At 50.5% G+C, this 16,240-nt stretch overlaps 1 protein-coding gene across 4 annotated transcripts; it reads left to right on the top strand.

Moving 5' to 3' along the window:
• The first annotated feature begins 791 nt into the window (after positions 1-791).
• ERRFI1 (ERBB receptor feedback inhibitor 1) lies at positions 792-15,776 on the top strand. Of its 4 annotated transcripts, none has more exons than XM_044237089.1 (4): positions 792-854; positions 11,800-11,991; positions 12,101-12,177; positions 13,083-15,776. In XM_044237089.1, the coding sequence occupies exons 2-4, from the start codon at positions 11,870-11,872 to the stop codon at positions 14,240-14,242; spliced, it is 1,359 nt and encodes a 452-aa protein (XP_044093024.1). In that variant the 5' UTR covers positions 792-854; positions 11,800-11,869; the 3' UTR covers positions 14,243-15,776. The 4 variants fall into 4 exon arrangements, with proteins under 4 accessions (XP_044093024.1, XP_044093023.1, XP_044093025.1 ...); XM_044237088.1 differs by lacking the exon at positions 792-854 and adding an exon at positions 1,708-1,828; XM_044237090.1 differs by lacking the exon at positions 792-854 and adding an exon at positions 2,370-4,328.
• The last annotated feature ends 464 nt before the right edge of the window (positions 15,777-16,240 follow it).

Genomic DNA, 16,240 nt, shown 5'->3' with positions numbered 1-16,240 from the left:
TGCCTACTTGTGATCTCTCTCTGTCAAATAAATAAATAAATAAATCTTTAAAAAAAAAAAACGAATTTGGTTAAGAAAACCAACAAGGAGTTGTGACTAATTTCCATCATCCTAAAATAATAATAAACGGAGGGCACTGAGAACATCATAGATGGAATCATTAAATTGTTGATAAGCAGCACAGGCATGAAAATGGCCCATGAGCCCCTGTAGGCCAGAGGAGCCCATCAGAAAGACCAAAAGAGTAGAGCTCTCTGCTAAACATCTGTTTATCTTGCAACTGAAAAGGGCAAAGGAATCCTTCAGGGGTGTGTGTGTGTGTGAGAGAAAGAGAGAGGAGGGAGGGAGAGAAGGCATCGAATTCAAAATTGTGCCTTTGAATTAAATTTAAAAGAATGTAAGTAAACAGTGGGGGAGGAAAGGCAATCATTTCACGGAGTGCGTAAGTTAATAGTTAACCTGAAAATGAGGTCACAATCTCATTCCATATGTTAAACTACCCCAATTAGGTAGTGCTGAATGTGTGACTCTCAGGCACAACTGCCGAAACCGAGAAGGGGCTCCGCAAGACAGACGAGGTCAGCCGGAGGTCCGTGGCCTCTCCTTAATAGAGAGTACCATTCAGGGGACTGTTCTAGTTAAAACTGGAGGGTTTCTGTCTGTTTGCTTTTTTTCTTACTTTAGTTACTCTTGGTTTGTTATCATTTGTATTATTTATTTTACGGTTAAACTGTAAGCCTAAATTGCATCACCGTCGCGGGGAGAAGCCTCCTCCCGCAGGCTTTCCGGTGTTTCGTCCTTGGGCATCACTGGCCACCCGGACGCCCAGAGATGCTGAGAGCGGCGTGGGTCTAGTAAGTCGACACCGGACTGGAGACTGAAGGACAGGCCGGGTAGGGTTGGGGGTGCTTTTTATGGAAGCCCATAGGCTGCCCCGGGCGGGTCAACTGCCACCAGAGACTGGCCTCGGTTTTCGGGCATGTGGTCCGAGGAGAGGGGACTGGGCAGACCCGCGTTCAGCGGTCCCAGCAAAGGCCCTCAGCAGGGTGGCCTCACTGCCCCTCAATGTCTCACCCTGCCCTATGCTGTCCCACGCTGGGCAACTCTGTCCCTCGACGTCGCTTGCTTCCCACACTGTCCGTCAATGCTCCACTCTGTCCATGCTGCACCCCCTAGCCTCGGCCCGCAGGCCTCCCGGTGCGCGCGGGCCTGCTGCCCGCAGAGGCTCCACAGGCCTTGGCCCGGGCGTCCTCCGCCACCCCGGCGGCGGCGACGGCTCGTGGACCGGGTTACACGCGCCGAACCCCGCCCCGCCGGGGCCAGGAAACAACGGGAAACCCCGCGCGACGCTCGGCACCCCTTTAGCGGGCCGAGGCCGAGCTGCCCGCACACATTCAGCGTCAGGATTCTGAGGCCTCGCAGCTGCTCTCGGCTCGCGCAGAGCTGAGGCGCGGAGGCCGCCGCGGCCCAGAAACGGCCCCCTCGGAGACAAAGACGCCATCCCCGCGGGGCCGCGCGACGCCGGTGGACCCCACGCCATCGCCTGGGCCGCGGCATCGCCCCTTTAAGCGGCGCGCGGCCGGGATTGGCTGAGCGGGGGAGGTGGGGCGCTGGATGTCGACGTCACGGCCCCGCCACTGGCATATATTGCGGCGTCCGCTGCCGCGCCGACGGCGGACGAGTGCGAGCGGGGAGTGCGAGTGGGGTGCGGCGGCCAGCGAGTGGCGAGGCGCCTGCGCGGTGTCCGGGCCCCTGAGCCCGCGGCGCTGAGCCAGCCGGGACGGACATGCGCGGGAGGGCGCCGTGGGGCAGCCGCGGCTCCGCGGGGGTAAGGGGCCTGCGGGCCGGGGGTGGGGTGGGGAGGGCGGCGCCGCCCCGCGCCCCCGCCCCTGCCGGGCCCCTGAGGCGGGCTGCGGGCGGCTCCCGACGCTGGGCGGGTCCCCAGGGTGCGGAGAGGGTCGCCGCGACGCGGAGTCTCCAGAGACGGACGGACAGACGGACGGCCGGGGGTGGGAGGCAGGGGTAGGGGCCGGTCCGGGGACGCTGCGCGGGGGCCCGGGCTTCGAGGGCGGCCGGCCAGGGTCCTGCGCCGGTGAGGCTGGCGGCGGCCTCGGCGTCCCCCCTTCCACAATGGGGCTGCGCTGCCCCGGCGCGCACCGTGTACCGGTCAGCCCCGTCCCAAAGGCTGTGCTGGGGGGTGGCCGGCCCGCGGCCCCTCTGCTCGGTCTCTCGGCGACGACGGTCGTCCCCGGTCAGGGCCCTTGAGTAATTCCGATCCCCACCTCCTCCTGCCTCAGAAACGCGATCCTTTGGTCGGAGCGTCCTAATTACTGTTTCCGAAGGAATGGGAGTGCAGAATTCTGTGTTCGGAACGTGACTGCTTATTGGGTGTTTTTCGTGTGTCCGTGCGTGTGTATTTATATGTATATCACAGCCTCGTACAAATTAGATGATTTCTTAACCATGATTGGTGCTGTATCGGTGCTTCCTAAGTCTTTATTAGGATTTCGTCATTGCTTGAAAGGAACCAGTCTCTTACCTGATAAAATATATATATATATATGAATAGATTGTTAGTCATAAACTTAAGTGCAGTCAGAATAGACTGTAGCTTTAAAAGAGATGTGTTGGTGACTTTAGGTACACCTGCAACACAGGTAGGGCCGGACTGGTTTCTAAGCAACTGTCAGAGGTGAAGAAAGGTGAGGTTAAAATGTGTTTTTTTTGTTTTGTTTTGTTTTGTTTTTACCCCCCTGAAGAACAGTATTCTGCACGTTTTTCAGCTTTTCTAAATCTGTAAGAATGCGAAGGGTATGGCATTTGTTGAGGATACTGAAACATTCGCCATGCCAAGTCTTGCTTTTTTTTTAAAATTCCTCCCCCACCCCCCATTTCTGTAATACGGTTTTCAGCAAAGTTTTACTTAAACAGAGCAGAGACAGGAGGCCACCTACCCATTTCAGAAACTGACCAAATTTTGCTAAGCAAAGTAAAAGTTGGCTTCTTGTTCATTGTGCTGTGATTGGTTACCAGTAGGTACTGCTGTCTTTTCCAGTTATTAGCAGATTTGAAGAGAAGTATATACAGCTTTTAGCCTGAACTTCAGACACAATTTGTCAGCTACTTCCTTCCACGCAGAGGCTTATTTTCAGCTGCCTGTCTCCGTGGTAGAAGGGGCTAGAGGTCCTGGGCTTAGGATTTTAACCTGGCATGTATTAGATTGTGAACTCCTTCAGGGCAGGAACTCTTCTGTACAGCTTCTATCTTGCGCAGCCTTGCACATAGTCGATGGTTGATAAATAATTGCATGGAAGCATATTTTACGTCTTAAAGCTCAGCAGGATTGGACCAGTCGCTGATAAGGGTGGGAAGCAAATCTTTCTTTATGGCTGTTATGAAATGTCTGAGTTACTCATATTTTCGACAGATACATAAAACTACTGTTTCAATGAATTGTGTCTCCTCCTTTCAGTTCACAATAGGCACTGGTCACTCTTGCTCTGAGATTTAATTATACTGTAGACTTGGGTTTTTGTGTGAAAATGACTCTTAACTGCTGCTCCTCAGAAGGTGAACCAGATAATACTCCCTTTCAGCTAATACTAATGGTAGCTTTTAAAAGCAAGTTGCCTAAATTACAGGTACAATCTAACATGCTTGAAACTGACCTGAATGTCTGCATACCATCAGGTTGCTTTAGAAAGGTGAGCAGAGGAGGGAAAGGTGGTGCCAAGGGTAATTCCAGGAATTTGAATGTCATCAGCTCCCTCTGCCAGAGAAACAGCTCTGCTTTTAACCTCAATAAATTTGAATTGGTACCTCATCATCGGAATTCCTTTTGCATCTTTTGATGCTGGTGTTTGGCCATGCTTCAGAAAAGCTAACGAATAACCTCCTGGGTACTGGGTAAACAAGGTCAGCTGTGGCATTCAGGCATAATTTGCATAGCATAAATGCGTGCTCTGTAAAGGTAGATAAAACTGGTGAGTTTCAGGGTTCTGAATGTTAGCTAGCATAATAGAGAAATTTGCTTTAAGACAGGGAAAAGTTAGTGTGGGACTCGGACTTCAGAAGGGGAGAAGGATTCTGTAATTTGGAATCATTGTTGATAGTTTAATCCAATTCCTCATACTATAAAATGGGGCACTTGAATCCTCCAAGCCTCAGTGGATATATTTGTAAAATATGGGGTTCTGGCTACGTGAGTTTTACTCCTTTTCCGCTCCACAGTGCCATGATTCAACATTTCAGGGGAAGCAGTAGGAGGGTAAGGATGAGAAGACATTGAAGTTCTCCTTGAAGACCCACAGAATATGAAACCTGGCCAGGTACAGATTATTTAAAATAATCTGTATTTTCTATCCTCTTCGTGGAATGTTCCTCTCATTCTTCTCATGGTTGCCTCTTTCTCATCTTTAAATTTCAGTTTAAAAAGTCACCTAGGGAGGCCTGCCCTAACTGCCCTTGTCAATCCGGCCTCCCCACCCTGTCCTCCTGAGGACGTTCTCACAGTCTGAGACTGCTTGTCGTCAGAGACTGAAGCTTTCCCAGACAGCAGCCACGTCTCCTTCACTACCATAGCATCTACTCCAGAATAAGCACTTGAGAACCATTTGTGGAAATAACTCATCCTTGCCCTGTAAGGATTTGAGTGAAATCCCGTGCGTGGAGCTCCCGCTCCCATCTTAACGGGTGACTTGCACTGATAGTTTAATCCAATTCCTCATACTATAAAATGGGAACATATTATAGTATGTTCTTGAGCATTTTGCTTAGCCATCTCTGCATCAGTTTCCCCACTGATAAAGGAGAACATTAGAAAGAGAAGTGAGGTTGGGGTGCCTAGGTGCCTCAGTCAGCAAAGCATCGGACTCTTGATTTGGGGTCAGGGTTGTGAGATCCAGTCTCAAGTCTCCCCTCCCATGGGGCTCCACACTCAGCGGGGAGTCTGCTTGAGATTCTGTCTCTCCTCTGCCCCGCCTCTTACTCATGCTCTCTCTCTCAAATAAATAAAATCTTTAAATTAAAAAAAAAGAAAGAAAGAAGGAAAAGGAAGAACTGAGGTTTCTGCGTAGAATAAAGAGACTGTGGAGAGGAAAGGAGTGAAAGTTGTAGCGGGGGAGTGCTGGATTAGAGGGCGGAAGAGCCTCACTAGCCTTGCTGCTGACAGGAAGGTGTTTGGCCTCACTTCCTCCTCTGTAGGCACAGAGTGTAATCCCTGCCTCCTCTGACAGGGATGTTGTGGGGATCAGGTGAGATGATGTGTCGGAAAGTACTTTGTAATTTATAGAGTGCTTTGCGAAGACAAGATACTCCATCATTAGATTCCAGACTAAAATGGAGCCTGATTATAATGGCATGACCGGGATCCATGCTGTGAGAGGATGTTAAAAGGAGGCCCCTTGGGTATCTGTAGGGACACCTGGGTAAAGACAGGCCTGCGTGATACCAGGTATCGTGTTGTAATGGGGTGTGTAGTGCTGGGGCATCAGTGTGTCCTCAAAAATTGAGGGCTTGGAAAGAATTGCTCCAAGTAGTCACAGAGTGTAAAATTGATACCTTGACCACCCTTCCAGAGGATACACAGGCCAAATCTGCAATTTACAACTTTCATAGGAGGATTTGATGGAGCTGAAATAAAATAGGAACTTTCATAGTCTAAGGGTTACCCAAGAAAAACTATTACCAAGCAGCAAATCCCCAGAAAAGTCTGTCTGAGCCACCCTGAACGCAGGCCTTGTAGTGGGTCAGATCTTATTCCCAGTTAAGAGCCTGAGGGGGCTCGGAGGGGCCGGTGGTGTGCACAGCAAGAGCCTGGCTTAAGTCTCTGGGCCCCACCGTTGACCTGGAGCGAGTTACTTAACTTGATGTGCCTGCAGTTCCTCAGCTGTAAATGAGGGTCATAATAGTAACCTGCCCCACAGGGTTGTTGAGAGGATTAAATAAGTTCTACCTCACTTAGAACAATGCCTGCCAGATAAGTTCCCAAGAATTAGTTTATTTTTTGTACTGGTTTTATGTTCCTTGTAACAACCTGGTGTTACCCCATTGGGTGACTCCAGTGCTCGTTAAGTACATTTCAAGTTTCAAAGACTCCCTTCCCATCATTGGATTATTGTGCTCCTTGTTAAGATTAGAATAGAACCCACGTATTTTTTCCATTTGGAAATGTGTATGTTTATTATGTGTATGTCTAAAAGGAATAATATTTTGCAATCCCGTGCGTGTGTGGCTCCTGACCATAGCATCTGTAGGAAGAGCACAAAGGACAAGAGCCTGTGTCCCTGCCGTGGTATCCTGCCTCCGCGCGAAGGCCGCGTAGGACACCAAGTGAATCAAAAGGCTATTGATGACGATGGCCGTGGAACGAATAGGTTTTTTGTTAGTTTGCTGTTTCTTAAAATACTCAGCTAGAAAATACTCTGAATTATTCCACAAATTATGTCACTCAGCTTTGCTTTTGACAGTCGGAAGATAAATTATTTTTCTTGTTGCCCCAGTTTTTACCACCTACAAGTGGACTGTTCCATGCTTGCCCACTGAAGGCAGATGGATGCTGCCAGGGACGAGATATCCATCCTCACGCCACAGAGCGGCGTTGCTCTGGGTCCTGAAACCCTCGTGTTTACCTTGAATTCATGCAGAAGCATTTCAGTGACCTTTTTTCCCGTAACTTAACATGAAAGATGTGAAAGTCCTCTGTGCTCTTCATGTGAAGGCCATGCATGTGGAGGATGTAATGTAATATAGCAGGGGATCGCGAAGGAAATTTCTGCCTGCCTCCCCCTTCCTTCCCCCAAATCATGGTCTGTTAGGGTGAAATCCAAGAAAAACCCTGAATTTGGGCCTTGCTTGGATTGTGAAGAGTCCTTTAATCAGTAAGTCTTCTCATGTTATTAGTCAAAGTGAAAATTCTGTAAAACAGCCACACTAGATGTTCAGTGTGTCAAACAGCTGAGCTGCTAAAGCTTTAGACATGAATCACAGTAAAAATGATGGGATTTTAGTTTTGTTTTAATATTCTCAAAGGTGATTATTTTAGGCATTTTCAGACTGAAGGTAAATGTGCAGGTGGTGGTTTCTGTGGGGAGGATCTAAAATCATTTTTTTTTTAAATAAAAAATAAAATCATGGAATTTGTCACGTTCCAAAATCAGTTTTTGGTTTTTTGGTTTTGCTTTTTGCTTTTTAACAAATCTTGGCTCTGAATAGGATTATCTTCTATCTCTTTTGGTAAGGAAATTGTCGTGTAGGTGGTTGTTAAATAAGGTTGAAAAGACCATTTATCACCCTGAATAAACAGAAATCAGAAATCAGGTTCTAAAACCAGATTGAAAGAAGGAAATTACATCACACTTTTAAATAAGGAAGCACTGGGCAGAACTGGGTGAGTTGTATGACAAAAATGTGCCCCTCCTCCTCTTGGGGATTGCTTTTGAGATTTATTAATGAGATCTGCTGGAAGGTAAGCACATCTAGGTTATAGTCTTAAGGTAGCCTGGTTTTAAAAAAAAAAAGTTTCAAAGTGACTTTCCTCAATGTAAAGGCATGTGATTTCATTTTAATAAAGCATCTGTGGTATGCTTTTTGGTGTAGCCTTTTTTGGTTTTGTTTAAGGAAAGTGACCTTAACTTTAGCAACAAGAACAGTAGATGCAGAAGGAATAGTGTGGAAGAGAAGGTGAAATTCATTATTTTCAGAAAGCTCTCCCCCAGGTGCTTAGGTGAATGTATAGTAATAGAAACCAACTGAGAAAGTTACATTGTTAATCACTTAAGCTTAGAGTTTTCACCCAGTCTGTATACTGTCCACTTCGGACTTTGTATGTCAATGAAATGAGAATCCCTTGCCTGCTTCTTACCTAAATTTGTCACATTATCGGGAGGTGTGAGCCCATGTTAGGTTTATCCCTTAGTTCTTCATTGATTTACAGGAAACATGAGTCTGTCATGTCATTATTTTTTTAGAAGTGAGAGGACTTTTTTTCTCAATATCCGTTTAGTAAATATTTATCAGAAATGAGTGACACCAGGATCTACACAGGAGGTGGGGAAAGTCTCCAAAGATTTGGAGGATGGGCAAGAAGACACAAAATAACCCAAGAACATGGGGACCCTGTGCCGGCTTTTCAGCAGGGAGCCAGGTAGTGGACAAGGTGGTGTGACAAATGGCCTCCAAGGAAAAGGTGCATTCTAACAGAGATGAGGGAAAAGAGCAGGAGCTTGAAAAAGGTGGGTCAGGGCCTGCCTTGTTAGAGAGGCCTTACCGCCAGCCTGCAGAGCCTTACTTTAGAAGCCTCTGAAGATTGGAAGATCTGAATTTGCTCTCCAGTTCAGGAATACGGATCTGGTTCTGGTGTGTGGGGTGGATCAGATATTCTCAGACCCAGGACGGAAGGGAGGCTTGGGAGCAGGGCAGAAGCAGGCAGTGGAACTGGGTGATCGAATGTGCATCGGTCCTGGCTCAGGTTATGAAAAATGGTGCCTGTGGGAGAAGCGGCATCCTTGCAGACCCTGAACTGGTTTGGGAAGGGGGCCGGGGGTGTGAAGTAAGTGACAGGAGTTTGGTTTGTAGTGTTGCAGATGCCAGAGGGCCCTCCAAGTGGAAAGATAATCACCAGACAATAGGAAATGCAAAGTGGAAGCTTGAGTCAGGGCTCCAGTCAAGACTCAGGAGATGGAGTTGTCTTCTTGTCGTAGTAGAAGTAGATACAAACTCAAGGAGCGGGGTGGGGGGGGGGGAGTTGCAGGGAGAGCAAAGCAGAGGACGGCTGCAAGAAACAGATGGTTTCAGGGGGTACTACTTTTTGTCTTGAACTTTAAAAAAAGTGAGGTTAGTAGGAAACAGTTCACATCTGGGATTGGTATTTAACTGCACTTCTGACACACTGAAAAGGCTAAAGATTAGTTGATGAATTTTGGGGAAGTTCTTTTGCCCAAGGTCATTCCGATCCTGTTGGACACCGCACTGCCTGGATTCACATCCGCTCTCATAGTTTGCATTTCATAACAGAATGCCGTCTTGTGCTGAGAGATGCTGATTTCCCCACCTAGGGCTGTTCTTACAGTTGCTTGCCTCCTGAGCTGTCAGGGAGAGCTGGCTTTACGGTTGACACAGAAACAAAATTTGAAACACTTGAGCATTAGTGAAATGTCACTGGACCTGTGGGTTTCTTTTTAACTTGAGCTTGGCCAGGTGGCTGATCTCCCCCCGCACCCCCCAAACCCAGGAGGTTATGTACTGCAGACTTGGGAGCTTTGAGAGAGGCGTGGAAGAGTTGTAGGTGGCTGGCATTCCCAGGAACATGCCAAAAACATTTGCTTCCAGACCTACAGCAGGCCACCCTTCCTGGGCCTATCGTTGGAAGTTATTTTCCGAACGAGAACATGCAGTTATGTTTCCCTCCTGGCTTCTCCCAAGCAAGCAAGTAGGAAGTTCGGACAGTTTCATAACACGTCCCATTCACAATTCCCCATTGAAATGTAGAGGCAGGTCACCTTCTATGAATACACAAAGACACTATTGTGGTCAGAAGTGAGCTGGCTTAGTGAACACAATTCTTTTTATACTAAAAAATTTTTTTTCTTAAGAAAGCTAACAAGTAGGTGATGGAAACAATGAATAAAAAATAACTTTCTAGAACGTATACATAATTCGGAGGGGCTGCCGAAATGTGAGTTTAGAATTCCGAGGCCATTCCAGCAGAGGCGATAGTTACACAATCATGCTGTTGAAAGCTAAGATTTAGATGGCATTAGGAGGCTGACACGCAGTAATTACGACCAGCACTTGCTGGCCTGCAGACAGGTGGGGGTTGGGCCTCCAGAAACCCCCGCAGCATTTTCCTGTAATCTGGATGAGCGATCTCCAAACGTGTGCTTTCAAACTACTTAAATACCATATTCTTCTTCCTATCTTGGCCTTTCATTTTTACATCACCACAGATACTTTCCCTGTGGTCTTGCCTGAGCTTGTTGGGTGCTGGGGGGTGGGGAAGCATCACATGCCACAAGGCCAGGCGCCCAGAGGGAGTACCGACCGAGCAGTGTGTTCTAAAAAATGTTGTTGTTAGTTTTCTATAGCTCTCCTTAATCCAGGTAAAATAAATGTGCTTTTCATTTTAAGCCTCTGAAGACCAAAAACAAAAAATAAGGTCTCCCGATAACTTGGGTTTCTTAAATGGTGGGTTCTCCCCCCCGTTCTTCTTAACAGTATGTCTTTGAGAGACTCATCACAGGAAAAGAAAGCTTGACTATTTGAAATAATATTTGAAAGCTACTTAAGTCTCTGCCTCATGTATCAGAGCAGCTGGCTTTGGGAGAGTAAAAAGCCGAGGATCAGTAATCGCCCCATCTTCACTTTGTTTCCAAAACATTACTGTCTCTCCATTTCTTTTTGCATGAACAACAGTAAGCACTTACAGAGTGTTTTTTAGATCTGTAGCTTAAAAAAAAAAAAAAAAAAAAGACCCTTGTACATTCCCTGTACAGGAACCCACATATCCCTGTACGTTCAGTTGACCCTGACCGTGGTAAAAAGGAGATGGTAGGGTCTGGTCGTTCCACTGCAGCTAGCAGTCACTTGCTGATGTTCCACTTAGTGATGAGTGATGATTGCGACCTAGCCTCTTTCCTGGACTCCCAGTCTAGTGGGTGACAGATCTGTCCCTGAAACAGAGGACATGTGAACCCCCTCCTCCATCCCCCAGAACGCCCCCAGTCCTCGGCATACCACCCGGCTCTGGGCAGCTACACGCGCATGCTCTGGGGCACTAGAGCGTTATGAAGCGTCTGTGCTCATCCCAGAAGGGGTCAGTGTTACACAGAGTTGACAGATCATATCCTAGTGTCTCAAAGAAAAAAAAGCCTCAACTTAACTCTAAGGAAGCATGAAGATGCCAAGAAAGCAGAGCCAGATGCTAGAAGACTCCTCCAGCAAGAAGGTGTGGGGGGAGCTACTGGTTGACCCTAGACACAGCGCGCCTGATGAGGGACATTGAGGAACTGCTCACATTAAGAAACTGCTAGATTAAGAAAAGGCACTTACTTAGCCTCTGTCATCCTTGCCTTGCAGGAGGCAAGGCATGAAGCAGAAGGTACTTGGTACAGAATGTGAAGAATGTGCCTTTAAGTTTGTCTTTCAAAGGGAGGAGGAAGCTGTCCCAGGCCTCTGCTGAAGCCCATAACCTTGCAGAACTTGATTTTTACAGGATAATGGAAATTAGGATCCTCCTATCTAGCAATTTCTTTATTCTCAAAGAGGTGGTTAACTGGAGAATTTGTCCTCCAGGGGCCAACCCTGAACTATAGAATCCAACAAATGCTAGGTCGTGCTGAGGTCTGCTGCCACCATAGGCTGTCCTGTTCAGTCGAAGCCTTGGGTTTTAGTGAATGTCGGTTCTGCGGGACTGAATACAGTGATTTCTGAAATGACCCTGTTGGCTTGGGGGACCGGGAGCTCCTCATGCTTTGGCAAGCGAGCAGGATTTATCCTGCAGCTGTTGGGCTGCAGTGGGAGATGGGCTTTTGCTCGCCATGAATTATTCCTCACTTTGCCGAAAGCATGCAGAGCTTTGATTAGTATCCCCGCCTCCCCTCCCCCCCAGTTGCTCAAAGTGACCACGTTTGAGTAGTGCCATGACCATGAGAAGTAAGGATGAGTTTGTGCCAAGAGGTCGGGATCGAGTGAACGTCTATACAGTTTTCTGTCCCAAATGCCCCCGGATTCTCTAATATTAGCTCTCTCTGGGTATTTCCGAATTGTTTGTTCACCCGGCTCCTCTCCGTCGCCCCTATGCAGGGAATGCAGGCTACTGGTTGACCGCAGATCCCTCAGCCTCAAGCGTGGAGACCTCCCAGAGTAAGACACCATGTCCACGGCAGGAGTTGCTGCTCAGGAGATTAGAGTCCCATTAAAAACTGGATATCTGCACGATGGCCAAGCCATGAGGACCGTGAGGACCTGCTGGGGCGGCCGCAGTGAGTTTGAAAAGTAAGCGCAGGACAGAACGGCCTGAGAAGTCTAAGCCCTGGTGTTCCGGTGAGCTGGACACTGGGACGGCTCCTTGTGCGTGACCAAGATGTTTTTCCTTTCCTTGCAGTCACTTTTTGAACATTGACCCGATCACGATGGCCTACAGCCTCAACTCCACGGCCCAGGAGCACCTCGCGTCTCTCGGTACATGTCCCCGAAACGCGGCTGGGGGCGCGAGGGCGGTGGGTGCTTGGGGTGGGGGGCGAGGGGTTGGGGATGGGCCGGCTGGTCCTGCAGCTCCGCGCCGGGGCGAGGAAGCCGCCCGAGCCCTGGCGGCAGCAGGCTCTGAAGAGAGCCACGCGGCTCTCCAGCCGCCAGCCTTCCTCCTGAGCCGGCGGGCCCCGACGAGACCGGTTGTGGAAGCAGGACCTTCCACCGCCGCTGACGGGGCCCCAGCTCTGGGCCACACGTAGCCTGCAGAGACCTCGGAGGAGATGCGTCCTCTCCCTCACGAGCGTCGGGCACGCATCCGTGGGCGAGCAATAGTGTCCGTGGGGACGAGAGACTGAGGAAAGCGTGTCACTGTGACGTGCCGCCCGGCACTTGTGACGCGGACACTGCGCGCCTTAGATTGCTGTCAGCGGCTCCCAGCACAGCACGTGCAGGTCCCCCTGGGCTGCCGGTGCGGCCCCGGTGTCGCCTGACGCGGCCCTTGCCCGCCTCGCGTCGCCGCCGCTCTTTCCGCAGCCGGGCCGGTGTGGCGCGGTCCTCCGGAAAGGACGCGCGGCTCGTGGTCTGCGAGGCTCGCGCGCGTCACCAGACCTGCCGCGGACTGCGGGGTGTGTGGCTGTGCCCCCCGCGCACGTCCGGGCCAGTTGGACCCGATGACGTGCCCTTTGAAGCAGCTCCCGTGTGGCCGCCGTCTTCTGGCGCCTCGTCGGCCCGTGGCTGGCCCCGGGGTGTTCTCGGCCGCACCGTCGCGCATGCGCTGCCTCCGCGGAGAGCGGCGGCCGCGGGGGCGGGGGGGGGGGGGCTCGGCCTGGGGCGCCGGGGGTGGGGCAGCAGGGCGCGCGCGCGGGCCCCTTCCAGACTCGTCTCATTGCCTGCAGGGCACGCGGCGACGCCTGCGGCGAGGGACGGCCCCGCTCAGAAGCCCAGCCTGGCCCCCCTCGTCATCCCGCCGGGCGAAGACGGCGCGCAGCGAGGAGAGGAGCGCGTGCTGTGCGGTTTGCGGCGGCTGTCGGTGAACGGGCTGTGCGCGTCCCCTCCGCTCACCCCCGGGAGGAGCCCCCCGTCCCCCTTCCCCTGCGCGGCCCTCTGCGACCGGGGCTCGCGGCCGCTCCCGCCGCTGCCCATCTCGGAGGACCTCTCCCTGGACGAGGCCGACTGCGAGGTGGAGTTCCTCACCAGCTCGGACACCGACCTGCTCCTGCGAGACTGCGCGCTCTCCGGCTTCAGATACGACGTCCCCGGCCGGCGCAGCTTCCGCGGCTGCGGACAGATCAACTACGCGTACTTCGACACGCCGGCGGTCTCCGCGGCCGACCTCAGCCAGGCGCCCGAGCCGCACGGCGCGGCGCAGAGTTCAAATCCTCCCCCGCCCCAGAGCCACCGGAGACTGCGACGGTCGCATTCGGGACCGGCCGGGTCCTTCAACAAGCCCGCCATAAGGGTGTCCAGCTACATACACAGAGCTTCTCCCAACTCAGACGAAGACAAACCCGAGGTGCCCCCCAGGGTCCCCATACCTCCCCGGCCCGTGAAGCCGGATTACAGAAGGTGGTCAGCAGAGGTTACTTCCAGCACCTACAGTGACGAAGACCGGCCTCCCAAAGTGCCGCCGAGAGAACCTTTATCCCGCAGTAACTCGCGCACACCCAGCCCCAAGAGCCTCCCGTCTTACCTCAACGGGGTCATGCCTCCCACGCAGAGCTTCGCCCCCGACCCCAAGTACGTCAGCAGCAAGGCTCTGCAGAGACAGAACAGCGAAGGATCTGCCAATAAGGTTCCCTGCATTCTGCCCATTATCGAAAATGGGAAGAAGGTCAGCTCGACGCATTATTACCTACTACCTGAGAGACCCCCGTACCTGGACAAATATGAAAAGTTTTTTCGGGAAGCAGAAGAAACACACACAGGCCCCCAACCCCAGCCCCTGTCTGCTGACTGCGGTGTCATCCCAGCCGCAGACAAGCCGGACCCAAAAACAAAACTGGACCTCGGTGGCCACATGAAGCGCAAACACTTGTCCTATGTGGTTTCTCCTTAGGCTCTGCGGTCATGGTTCAGCAGGGGCTTCCTGGGAGCAGATGGTTGGCAAGCCACTCTCCCGTTCAGTGGAGATTCACAGGGGAGTGTTCCAGATCGCAGAGCAGAATAGCTGAACCCTCCGTCTTAGAGAGAGGGTCAGAGCAGCCACCAGGCGCCCTCAGGCTGGGAAGCCCTGATTTTGTTGGCATTGCAGGAAAGTCTGTTCCAGCCTGGAATGTAAAGCTGTGCCGGCGGGGAGGGAAGGCTGGGGAACCTTCGATGTGTGTATACATTAGAGACCTATAGAAGCCTGTGTGGCAGCCGCGGGCTGTAGTCGCGGGATAACCAATTAGTTGCTACCTTAGAGTAACATGTATTCAGAATGTTAAAACAAGCTGGAGGACGACTCCTGACTGAAAATTGAGCAAATGGAAGAAAACACAGTATTGTTTAGATCCGAATCATTAAAAAAACAAAAAACAGTAAACAACCAAAAAAACCCAAAAACCATTTTTGCTTAGTCAGTTTGAAAGGATCTGGCTCTCGGGCCCATGAAGTTCTGTCTCCTTTATTTCTGCAAACAGTCTGTGCCACTGAGGGCGGGGCCCACATCTGTCCCATGGCCCTACCTGCCCAGTTTAAAAATCGTCCCGAGGCCTGGGTCCCTCCAGTTTGCCTTCTGCTCCGTTGAGGGGAGGTTGGCAGTGTGCTTGGCAGCCATGTTCTCACCTGTGCACATGTCTCACACCTTGACAAATGAGAAGTTACCAGAATCCATAAATCATTTTTCCTGACAGTTCCTGCTCTGTTCTGCCCACTAGCGTGGCCCATCGTAGCATGGGCCTCCCAGCTGTGGGAGGAGGGCAGGTTCAGGTCCTGTGGAGAAGCAGACCGTTCGCCCATGGTCAGGAAGTCAGTTTTAAGCAATCGTGAAACAGCTGTGTGACTGAGAGTCACTGGGAGCATGTGTTGTGGTTTTGTGTTGGTGTTTTGTTTGTTTTTTTTTTTAAGACTGTATTAATACACAAATACAGCACAAGCTGGCCTTGTGTTGCTGGTTCCTATTCAGTATTTCCCGGGGATTGTTTGCTTTTTGAGTGAAACACTTGTGACCAAGAGCACAGTATGTCTTAATGGCACAGGTCACATCAGCATCTTCCTGCTTCTGGGACCGTCCCGATTGGCTGCTTCACCCGGACTCAGTGAGACCCGTCACGTGTGCTGGGTTTCCACACGCTTCGACGTGTGGATCTTGTAGAGACAGGCACAAAAGAGAAGGTGCTCACTAACAGAGGTACATTACTACAATGTTCTCTTAACAGTTCAACAAGCTGTTTACAGTTTAAACTGCTGAATGATAAGATTTGAGCTATTTAAAGCTTATATTTTAGTATGAACTAAATGAAGGTTAAGACATGCTTTAGAAAAAATGCACTGATTTCTGCATTATGTGTACAGTGTTGGACAAAGGATTTTATTCATTTCTGTTGCATTATTTTGAATATTGTCTTTTCATTTTAATAAAGTTATAATACTATTTATGACACCGTTAACAATGTTTCTTGCCTAAAGTCTTATAAAAGTTGATGTCTCAAGTATGTTGACAAGCATTGCCATCTCTAAGCACAAGGGAAGCTTTTTCATGGCTTCCTAAGTGCTTGAAATTTACCATCATTCCCTAAAATAAAAGTAATTTGAGCGACTGATAATTGAATCTTAGAGACACGCACGGTGCAAGCGGGCTGTTTGTTTTCACCTTTAACAGTTCAGAGAGGGGGCTTGGGCTGATGCTGGGCCTGCTGGGGAGGGGCCTGCCCATCACGGGGCACATACGGAAGAAGTCACCTCTTATAGACTTGATGTGACTCACAATGAGTTTCAGGATTAGGTCTGGATCATTGTGGGCCCTTTGGGAAGCTCTGCTTCCTGTCTGACATGAGACCACCAGAGAAACCCCAGCCTGCCCAGGCCTCTCGGAGAGGACAGCCATGCTTTTCCCGGCTTCTCTGCACAGGAG

The sequence above is a fragment of the Neovison vison genome, chromosome 2 (assembly GCF_020171115.1).
Source record: "Neovison vison isolate M4711 chromosome 2, ASM_NN_V1, whole genome shotgun sequence".
NCBI classification, from domain to species: Eukaryota; Metazoa; Chordata; class Mammalia; order Carnivora; family Mustelidae; genus Neogale; species Neogale vison.
The sequence above is the reverse complement of the archived record's forward strand: the minus strand, read 5'-3'. Positions and strand labels throughout refer to the sequence as shown.

Bases quoted from the DNA above. Each gene is read 5' to 3' on its own strand.
- ERRFI1 (XM_044237089.1), top strand. From the start codon at position 11,870: ATGTCCACGGCAGGAGTTGCTGCTCAGGAGATTAGAGTCCCATTAAAA. The intron at 11,992-12,100 runs GTAAGCGCAGGA...CTTTCCTTGCAG, and splicing joins GGCCGCAGTGAGTTTGAAAA to TCACTTTTTGAACATTGACC. The intron at 12,178-13,082 runs GTACATGTCCCC...CATTGCCTGCAG, and splicing joins GGAGCACCTCGCGTCTCTCG to GGCACGCGGCGACGCCTGCG.